This window comes from Pagrus major, chromosome 14 (genome assembly GCF_040436345.1).
Source record: "Pagrus major chromosome 14, Pma_NU_1.0".
Taxonomy (NCBI): domain Eukaryota; kingdom Metazoa; phylum Chordata; class Actinopteri; order Spariformes; family Sparidae; genus Pagrus; species Pagrus major.
In genome coordinates, this window is record NC_133228.1 from 11722293 (window position 1) to 11733663 (window position 11371).

Here is an 11371-nt window from a genome sequence, read left to right on the forward strand (position 1 = left end):
ACATTTTTTTTCCCCCTCTTCCTTTTTATTTTTTATGCTCGGTCGGCAATGTCCTTGAGAGAACATAATTTTAGATTTCTCTGGAGAAATACTTAACGATAGTGCCTCGCCTATTGTTTGGATGCCAATATTGCAGTTTCTACCTGTGCATCTATCACCGGTGACAGAGCAGAATTGTTGTGCTAAATGTTTACAGGAGGGCACGCTTGCCTGGATCAGCATGCAGGGGTTAATAATGCCGTTATGAGCAGGTGTTTAATGGATAGTTGTGGATATGACAACAAGAATTCACCGCGATCTTGATGGAAGCCCATTATTGTGAATCTTTTTTACGACGCCTGTCGGCTAAAGGAGTTCTTCCGATGATGGAGACGCTTTGCTTTTCAAACTGCAGAGTATATCAAATATATTTAATATTAGGAGCAAAATCATAATACCGAGCTGTATGCTCATCATCTCCAGGCTTTTCCACCTGTATCCTCCTTGTCTATACTGCACCTTCACGAGTTGGCTGTCATCACATCACTTCTTTCCTGTAAATCGTTGTCTAACTTAAATTGTTAAACTTTTGGGAGGGAATGCAAAAGCAAGTATACCGTACATGAAATATCTTCCTCCGCTTCTCTTTGGGGCTTTGTATAATTCTGATTAATGTATAGCCCGTCTTTCTTAAAGTTTACTTCCTTTACTGCACTGTAATCCCAAACAGTTGTACTAGCTCATAACTAATAAGGTCATAACAGTCAAATGTCGCTACGCAGTTGACCAAACTATAAAGTGTTGAGCTCTGTTGAGATTTATGCCATTTTAATTGAATAGGGCTCAATATTTTATAGCTAATTTGTAAGGAACGCTCAAAAAGTTTAGGAACCATACAATAGTGTCATGACGTTATCGACGTCATGACGTTCTGGTGGGTGGGTCTTATCGCTCCCTCAGGAAAGCTGAGTCAGCCATCTTAAATTTACCTTGATGCGGGGAAGTTTTGGCTAGCCCGTGTGGAGCACAGGAACACAGTTTAATTTGTTTTTATTTGTTTGCAATGCGCACTTTTATCCCCCCGCTTCAAACCACCACAACCTCAGTTTTTTTCATTATTCTTATCGCCCTCGTTTTCTTAAGCGCCGTCTTATCATCAGCCCTGGTTTGGTAAGTAACGCTAACGTTTTTTTGTTGTTGTTGTTTTTTAATTGAATTTCGATAAATAGTCTTAAATTTGAAACTGGGAATACATTTGTACAATGTGCACAGTGAATATTTGTTGTAAATAGTTTACAAATCCAAGTAATTGTAACTTTAGAAGTTGTTGAATGTGACAAATACGTTACGTTACTTCATCTTACAACGGTGTAACGTTATCAGCGGGTTTCCTGGATGAACTACATTTCCCATAATGCATTTTTGCCCGGGACATTGAGTTTGAACTCTCTGGCGGAGGCCGAAAGCATAACGTTATCCCTGCTTTCCGGTTTCTGCCGGTTGTTGTTTTCGCTGTTCGCCGGTAATGCACGTGCGTACTGTGAGTATACTTATTTCAATAAGTGTCCGCGTTACACAGTCAATATTTTACGTTGTCGAGCTGTGTGTATGTGTGTGCTAGCGTGAAACGAACAATGCTAAACAACATAATGTGAGTGTGTTCTCATGATGCTAACCAAGCCTGTGGTTGTATTTCTTCGTAGGCTCAAGTGTGTGGTTGTGAGATCATCTCGAAATCCTTTCAACAGTTCAGGTAGGATGTATTATGAAATAGTGTTATTAACAATTGGTTTTATTTTATGTGTTTCCACAGTCATTATTTTGCTATTTCTTTAAATGTTTTTATCTCAACTGTAGGGTCCACAGAAAAAATAGTTTGATCACTTGAACCCTTTATTAATACTTTGCTAAAAACAAAAACATCAACAACAGAAATAGCAGATCTATAAGCACACAACTTTGATGCTTTGTTTGTTAATAACTAAGTCTTTTAACATTTTCAGTTTTACTATAATTATTGTACAATGAATGTTTTTGATAGATCTGGAAACTTTTATCTGTATATTCACTTTTTTAAATTTCATTTATCATTATGTATTATTTTAAAAATGTTTTTGAACATTAATAAATCATCTTCGTGCGCATGTTTTGTACAGATATCGGACTACAAAGAGTGCTACAGAGAGTCAGCGTTTCACTATCAGACAGGTGCCAATAGGTGAGTTTTGTAAATTGTGTACTAATTTGAATTTTAAAAAAACTAGAGATTTTGCCCTGAATTATTCACAATGTTCAGATTTTTTGCAGCAGAACAGACTTAATCAAATAACTGATGTGTTGTCAACTGGTTGGCATAATCATTTTCCCCCTCATTCAACATTTTACACACATTTTAACTTGTACAGTGCAAAACAGGGCTGAAATGGTTTAGACTTTAATTGAAAATATTTAAATTGCAGGGTGAAGTTGGCCCAATGGAGTGGAAGTGCAAGTTGTGTTCTGCAACTTCTAATACCCGGGGACAATTATTTTGGCACTATACTGTACTGCATAGCCAATATTCAAGAGTGTCCCCCCTGCCATGTCTCTATGACAGTTGCATTTGTACTTTTCCATCATTCGAAGCGATGAAAGCTCATCTGTCAAGATCTCATAATGATTCATGTAGAGTAGATGCAACTGAAGGAGCATGTGGTTTTTTTACATGTCCTTTGTGTAACTTCAAGCTGCCCTTTTCTGAGGAAATTCTATTTGGTCATTTGAGAAGTCATTTACGAAGTCATGAGATGGTAGCATGCCCATTCAAGAACTGTAATTACAGAACAAATAGCTACTCAGCGTTTAATGCACACAAAAGTAGAAAACATGGTGGTGATTCAGACTTTGGTGAATGTGTTGTATTGGCAGACAATGATAGTGTCCCAGTTTCAGTTGCAGCAGAAAGTCTTGGGGAACCTGCTGAAAGTCACAGTGCAGGGTCTGCGGACACATTTGATCTTGAAGAGGTAAACAGTCAGTGTGACACAGACACTTTAAGAGCCCAGTTGAACCATAACTTGGCATCATTATTCCTAAAGATGCAATCTATTCTTCATGTATCTGACATGGCATCTCAGGAAATAGTGGAACATTTGACTCAGATATTTTCCTTGTCCCAACCGATACTCAAACATGACATTAGAGAGGTCTTACAGAGTCATGACATCACTGTCAGTGAAACACTTCTAAATGAGGTTGTCAGTACTGTTATGGACAGTAATGTTATTGTCAGTGCCACAGCTAAGGGGAAGCAGTTATCCTCAACCAAGAGAAGGAAAACCTTCATCGAAAATAATTACCCTGTGGTAAAGCCTGTACAGTATCGGCTACAGCCAGGACACACAGCAGTGCATGTTCCCATTCTTGAGATGATACAAAAAATCTTCAATCATACAGATATTCTGGACAAAATTAAAGAAACAAAAGTGGCACAAAACAGTCATTTTGTAAGCCACCAAGATGGTTTGTACTTCAAAGAGAACACATTCTTGTCTTCAGATGAGTTAAAGATAACACTAATTTTGTACATTGATGATTTGGAGATAGCCAATCCACTTGGCACATCACGCAAAATACACAAAATCTGTTCAGTATACTGGACACTTGCTGATCTTCCCAGTAAATACCGATCAGCCCTGCATGTAATTCAGCTTGCAGCTTTATGTAAAGTGGCTGACATACAGACATTTGGCTATGAAAAAGCACTTGGTCCTTTGTTGAGAGACCTCCGTACCCTTGAACAAGATGGGGTATTCATTGAGTCTATTGGTAAGGTGGTTCAAGGAACAGTCATGTGTGTGGTGTCTGACAATCTTGCAGCCCATGATTTGGCAGGCTTTTCAAAGTCTTTTAGAGCAGAATATTTTTGCAGATTCTGCACAGCGACACAAGCTAAACTTCAGACTCATGAAGTTGCAAGTGGCGAGTTCAGTCTTAGGACAAAAGACAGCCATAATAGTGATGTGCATGCTATAATGCATGGGGATAGTCAGAGTCAGAATGGTGTTAAGGCAGATTGTGTCCTGAGCCAGCATCTAGAGCATTTTCATACTGTCACTGGCTTCCCACCTGATGCCCTCCACGATCTTTTTGAGGGCATTGTGCCCGTAGAGCTTGCCCTGTGTATCGGAGAGATGATCCGTCACAAATACTTCACCCTTGAATATTTGAACGAGAGAATTCTGTCATTTCCATACCAGCACACAGACAAGCTTGACAAACCTCATAAAATACCACAGACCTTCGCTGTAAAGAAAAGCATTGGTGGTAATGGCCATGAAAATGCCACATTGCTTAGACTGCTCCCTTTGATTATTGGGAATGCAGTTCCTGAAGAGGATGGAGCATGGACTGTGCTAATGGACTTAAAAGAGGTAGTAGAGTTATCGCTGTGCTCAGAATTCACAGAGGAGTCTATCCAGTATTTACAGTCCAAGATACAGGATCATAGAGAGGTGCTGAAAGAAGCCTTTCCAGATTTCAAACTCCGTCCTAAACATCACTACATTGAACACTATCCTGACCTTGTACGCCGTTTTGGGCCCCTTGTACACTTGTGGACAATGAGGTTTGAGGGTAAACACCGTTTTTTCAAGAGAGTTGTACACGACACACAAAACTTTAAAAATGTGTTAAAAACACTTGCAGACAGGCATCAATACATGGTAGCATACCATCTCAGTGCCTCAGGATTCTTCAAACCTCACCAGCAGACATCAAATGTCTCTTCTGTACTGGTATCAATGCTTCCAAATGTTGCCAAGACATACATTGAACAAATAACAGCAAGCAATGTTATTTACAGCACATCAAAGGTCTGCATTGATGGAACTGATTACGTTGTAGGAATGTTTTTGTCTGTGGGACAAGAGGGAGGACTGCCTAATTACTGTAGAATTGAACAGGTTCTCCTGGTTAACAGTAGTGTTGTCTTTCTTTGCCAAGAGCACACATCACACTACATTGAACACCTGAGATCTTATGAACTTTTCCCAAACAATCTGGCTGTTCACACCCCATCAGAGCTAAATGACAAAACACCTCTCTGCGCTTACAACATAGATGGAAGATTGCGCTTGACACCCAAACGTTTCATATTATTACACTGAAGATTTGTAATCGTTCAAGTGGTGTCCCAGTGTTTGTGTGGACCAGTGGGTATGTGGACATGTATACGTTGTGTGTGTCGCTTCACTCTCCATGAAAATTAACGTGTTTTTGTCTATTAGGAACCAAAAGATGGCTGCTGCCCAGAAGCATGTGCTGCGTGTGTATGTTGCACGAGACACCGCCCTGAAACTTACTCTACTTGAGCGACCAAAGTCAGTGGAGGAGCTGAAAGAAATAATGCAAGAGAGGTTCAAGCCGAGACTGGATGGGGACTTTAGCCTGCACTATGAGGATCCAGACTTTGATGGTGATCTTTGTCTCCTTGTGGACATCCAAGAGTTGCCAGAGAAGGGCACATTGAGAGTCGTCAGACCTGAAGGTGACACATCATCTACTGCATCTTCTGACACAGACATACTCCCACATGTACCTGCGTTACAGCGCCAGAAGAGTTGGCCTGATCACTTTGTTGTTCCTGGTTTTGGCTATGAAATGGAGCATATACTAGAAGAAGGAAATCGTGTTTATGAAGAATCAGGAAAATTGCTGAAGTTAAAGAGGTCACAGAAGAGTGAAATCCTTAAAAAAATGGCAGAAACGATCTACAGTTTTAAACCATACCCACATGAAAAGGAATTGGCAATGGCTGCTCAAGCTTTGATAACAGCTCATCCATGTCTCAGAATGACGGCTGGTGAAGACGGGGATTTGGGATGGAAACGTCACATAGGGTACAAGGTTGCGTCTTACCGTAACAATCTGGCCAAAGCTGGGGTTGCAGAAGTAGCCATCAACACAGGGAGGCGGAGCCGAAACAACCCCGACAATGACCACCCCCATCAAAACATAAAGAAAGCTCGAAAAGCTGAGGTCAACTACATCATCAACCTACCGAAGGATCAAACCCCAGCCACTCTGGAAACAATGAGAGAAGAAATCATACATGAAGTCGAAAAGACTGAGAGAAACCAATTAGTCATAGGCAAGCTCATGAACACAACCTATGCCCTTCGTCGCCAAGAAATCGTTGGAGCTCTTGTAGCTCCACGGGTGAGAGATGTCGTGGACAGATGGCCAGCCCTACTTATGGAGTCACAGGTAAAAAGAAAAAAAAATCTTTTATTATTGTACTGTTTTCCCTGTTGAGAGCAATTAATCAACATGACTCTTTAGCATGCCCACTTTAAACCTGATTGATTTTTCCAATATTTAAATGACTGTTTTAAAAATCTAAATTTTCAAAAAATTCACCAAAAAGCAAATGGCAGATGTAAAAGTTGACAACACATCACGCTGGGCCATATTTTTGCCATTCACAGTAAACAAAGTATACAGAGGTTTATTGTTTTAATTTCCTTTTAGATAACATTATACAGCCTGTTTTAAATTAAAGAATGACAATTAACTTTCTATTTTGACCTTGGTTCTGACTCATCCCTAATAGAATTGCCCTTGGTTTTGCTACCTGCCAACTGAAAACTTTTAAAAATACATTCACAATTCTGTTCCTAATTCATCTTTGTACATTTCTGTGTAATTCTGTCCATGTACAGGTCTTTGCAGAGTTCCACCGAATCAACAACGTTAACCTGCGCAATCAATTCTACAAGGAGCTGGACAGACACACGCCTAAACTGATCACCTTGTTCAGAGACAAGGCCACCAAGACTGGCAAGATAGCGGAGGAGCTAGCCAAGCTCATGAGGATTTATGACCTTCAGGTGAATTTTTAACTTTGCATGATTCAGAAACAGATTATTAAAAGATTGTTTGCAGACAACTGTAAGAAGTCATAGTGTGAATTGTCTCGACTGTGCCCTGAGGTTAAGTGATTATGCCATGAACACAACATTGTCATCTGGTCAGAGATAGACGTCTTGACAAGATGTATTCTATCAGAAAGAGGTACCTTAAAAAGATACATTATCAGCTTCAATTAGAAGAAGTCCAAATAACTGTTTTCGTAAAATTAGATTTTCAATTTTAAGTTTTTTCCTTTTGTGAGTTATTAAAGTATTTACAATAGAAAGTTATTCATTTGAAAAATGTTTTACTGAAGAAATGGTGACCCAAAATACTGAATCTACCATCTATAGCAATGACCACCATCAGAATATGGAGCTATTTAACACTTTGATATTTTTTTTTAAGTGTTTGCTCTGCATTTGTGTAATTACTATTGTAATGGATATTTTTTTTTTTACATCTAGGAACAACGTGATGTAAATATGAGACGGGCCCTCGTCCTTTATGCACTTCCTGTGTACCTGCGTGAAGATGCCTCCAAGTTCTTCAGGACCTGTAATGTAAGTGTACTGGCCTCACTATTAATCCCTTTGCCTAGCTATTCAGTCAGCTTAAACATATGACATCACTCAAAGAACTCTAGGAGAACCAGGGGGGTAGTCCAGAAAGCAGGTTATGTGAAAACTCAGAGTGAACCCTGAGATGAGGGAAACTCTGAGTTATCCATTTCAGAGGGCTATTCCAGAAAGGAGGTTCAACAAACACTGAGCCTAACCCTGAACTCTGAGTTGACTTACCCTGTGAAGTGAAACTCTGAGTTTTAAGTTCCAGAACAGCTGATCTGAGTTAGGTAAGTCGACTCTGAGTATGTTAACTCTGAGTTGAGCTCGTGCCTAACTTCTAGTAAAAAGCCATCATCAATGGAGCTCTGATACTGTGATTCACTATGGTAACGGGAGAAAACAGGAAGCAGACATTTTCTGGGAGGAAAAAAAGTAACACGGCTGCGGCCGTAATAAAAATCACTAACAGAGTTTTAGATGCAGTCGTCTTTTCATTTTGAATTTAACATCACTTTCAAGTGCTAAGTGACAGTAATGTCTACACATCATTAGCGTGATTTGTATCCTTGAGGGGCTGAACTCATTCTTATATTATTTGTGTTTTGTAGTCAGCAGATGGTCCAGACCTCACTGACACTCCGGTGGCTCTCCTGACAGTCGTCACGGATGACACTACTGATGCGGCCCTCTTCAGCCCTGAGAGCATCTGTATTGTCGTGGAGGATGAAATACTTGTGAGTGGTCCCACAAATCTGGCTGACTCATTTCTCCTGCTCTTTGGGTACGTATATGCACTAGACCTACAGTACCCAAAGAATCTCGAGCTTACATTCACATTTATCCAAAAAGTCGTGATGTGTCTTGAGGACAACAAACCACTGAAAGGGCGTCTACTGACGCTGAAGAATGATTTGTTCAATGAGTGAATCACTCAGAATGGACTATTTGTTGAGTAAGAAGAATGATGATGTTGTTGTTGTTGTTGTTGAGCTGAGTATTGAGGAAGTTTTTTGTTTTTTTCCCCTCTTTACAAATGTAATCATTTGCCTCTTCTACCTCAGATTTAAGATGTGACACTGTTTGCCTCTTCTACCTCAGATTTAAGATGTGACACTGTTTGCCTCTTCTACCTCAGATTTAATACGTTGATTGTTAATGGATAAATATCACAACATTGACGTATTGCCCAGCCCAAGTTTTTGTACTGAATAACTTGTGAAAAATGACTGTTCAATTCATGCACTATACATGTGTAATGTTCTGTTGCCTAATGCCTACCTTGATGCACTACCTGATGTTGCCAGTTGAAGTACGGCACAGTGGAAACCAGTACTTTATTTGAATGTTTTATTTAAAACAAAAAAAGTGAGTTGCAGCCTTCAAGGTACAGTAAGAAGAATGATGTTGTTTTTATTGTTGTTGTTGTTGAGCTGAGTATTGAGGAAGGTTTTTGTTTTTTTTCCCCTCTACAAATGTAACCATTTGCCTCTTCTATCTCAGATTTAAGATGTGACACTGTTTGCCTCTTCTACCTCAGATTTCTACTCAGTACAAAGCCTAAATAGCAATACTGAATTTGGCACAGTTTGCCTCTTCTACCTCAGATTTAATACATTGAACGACTGTTCAATTCATGCACTATACATGTTTAATGTTCTGTTGCCTAATGTCTACCTTGATGCACTACCTTGATGTTGCCAGTTGAAGTACGGCACAGTAGAAACCTGTACTTTTATTTGAATGTTTTATTTTAAAAAAGTGAGTTGCAGCTTTCAAGGTACAGTAAGTGCCAAAATGTTTTTAAACAGTGTTAAATGGCTCCACATTCTAATAGTTGTCATTGCTGTTGAGGATGGATTATACTTACAATCTTACTGAATTTTATCATGAATCCTTTGTGAGTTATTATCATAATGTTTACTGAATAATGTGAGATGGAGACCCAAAATACTGAATCTACCCTCTGTAGCAATGACCACTATCAGAATATGGAACTATTAACACTTAATGTACTTTAAAACACATTTTGTTTCGCTGGAGTCATTTCCTTTTCCTTTTGTTTTAATTTATGACAAGCACTTTGTTTTGACTGAGCTCCTTTGATTCGTGCCTTTTTAAAAGCACATTGTGTTGAATAAAAAAAGTTGTTAAATTGTCACTGTGGTGTCACTTTCATGTTTTCTAACATTATTAGCTGATTATAATTGTGTAGTGGGCCGACATCAGTATTTCAGTTTAGAATTAATTTTGAGTGCATGTCCCCCAGATTATGAGTTGAAGAATATAGAAAATTTTTAGTGTATTTCCCACATTGTATGAGTTGAAAAATATTAAAAATTTTGAGTGTATTTCCCACATTATATGAGTTGAAAAATATTGAAAATTTTGAGTGAATTACTCCCTAATTATAAGTTGAGGAATATCGATATTTATAAGATAACATTGAGATAATTTAAGGCAACTGCAAATGTAATTTTTATTTTATGTAAACTTAAAACATTTAAAAACATCACTAAAATATTTTTGTGTAATCTGTTACAAAATAATTTTTGAGTTCTGTGAACTTATTAGGGTTTACAGTGTGTATGTAGGACAGTTCCCAAAGTGGAGTGCGTCATATCTCAACACAAAGACACGGTCCACATATACCATTTTGATATTTCGTGTGATTTCTATTTTTATCCCTTTTTCCCATGTCCATCACTAATTCATCCATAAAACCACTTAGAAATCAGTGAAAAGCAGACATTTGTGAGTTTGCTTCAGTGAGAGTTGTGTGTACATCCATTGGCTCAGTGCAAACAGGAACTGCTAACAGGTAATTCAGCATATAAAGGAAATGACTGGTTGCTCCGTGTAATGCAATGTGGATAGAAATTGTGCCAGGTGCTCTTGGAAAACAGCAAAGAGTACTTCAGATACCAGAGGCAATCCAGACACTAAGATTATATGAGAATGTATCAAGGAGGAAGAAATATTATAAAGCCTTTCTTATTAATTTTGGCTCAACTGAAGGGGAAGTTGGGAGGTGCAGTTTCAGATTTTGAATCTGAATTAGAGTTCGAAAACCTCTGCCTCAAGGCCTTTCCACACCAGGGATGTGATAAATAAACCAGCAGAAAATGCAGAATATCTGATGTTGCATCAAACTATTCATACTGGCAGTGACACAATTTTGCAACCGTTTGCTGCAGTTTGATACTGCAGACCTAGCGGGACAGTGACTGGGTTCATCGCAGCTGCCGGGCCTGGGGCTTCAGTCCCGTCCAGTCTGTTAAGAAATATTAATACATTAAAAACACAAAAGTTACAAACAAACTCATCAATCAAGGCAGCAGTAGATCAGCAATGTTCTTCTCATGCTCTTCTAGGTAAAATTACTGTTTGGCTAGCCACCCGACCTGACTGTTTGGACCGCCCTGGGGAGGGACAGAGTCAGAATATGAGCCATGCTAATTCAGTTTGGTTTAAAGGCTGCTCCAGGCTACTGCCTGGTCGCAGGAAAAGGAAATGGACAAAATGGGACTCAGGCTGGCAAAACAACATGAAACCAGAGACTGTTGCGCCCACAGGGACCTGTCTCCACCACAACATCTCGGATCAAGCTGTTGCACTCAACGGGCGGACCGTGTTCTGAGCCGATAAAGCGCTGGACTGCAGCGGGACGAGGAGAGGTGGACTCTGTTTTATAACGTTGATGCTTGGTGCTCACACACAGTCAAAGTGGATGGACAGGGTTGTTGCTGCTGCTTACATCCACCCTGATGCAAATTCAAATAATGCACTACGTGTTTATGTATATTTGCATATAAATAACTATCTTTGTTCTGTGATTTGTCACTAAAAGAACTTTCATCCCTTTGTGCAACCCTCTGTTGTGTAATTATGAATCATCTACCTCGTACATACCTTGTATGTATTGTCATATTTTAGCA

The 11371-nt window shown here is 39.2% G+C and overlaps 1 protein-coding gene across 1 annotated transcript; it reads left to right on the forward strand.

The window, feature by feature from the left end:
- The first annotated feature begins 5249 nt into the window (after window positions 1–5249).
- Window positions 5250–8420, forward strand: LOC141008544 (uncharacterized). Its single transcript, XM_073480958.1, has 4 exons — window positions 5250–6225; window positions 6681–6848; window positions 7338–7433; window positions 8045–8420. Exons 1-4 carry the CDS (start codon window positions 5257–5259, stop codon window positions 8360–8362), a joined length of 1551 nt encoding a protein of 516 aa, XP_073337059.1. The 5' UTR covers window positions 5250–5256; the 3' UTR covers window positions 8363–8420.
- The last annotated feature ends 2951 nt before the right edge of the window (window positions 8421–11371 follow it).

Bases quoted from the DNA above. Each gene is read 5' to 3' on its own strand.
- LOC141008544 (XM_073480958.1), top strand. From the start codon at position 5,257: ATGGCTGCTGCCCAGAAGCATGTGCTGCGTGTGTATGTTGCACGAGAC. The intron at 6,226-6,680 runs GTAAAAAGAAAA...GTCCATGTACAG, and splicing joins CCCTACTTATGGAGTCACAG to GTCTTTGCAGAGTTCCACCG. The intron at 6,849-7,337 runs GTGAATTTTTAA...TTTTACATCTAG, and splicing joins TGAGGATTTATGACCTTCAG to GAACAACGTGATGTAAATAT.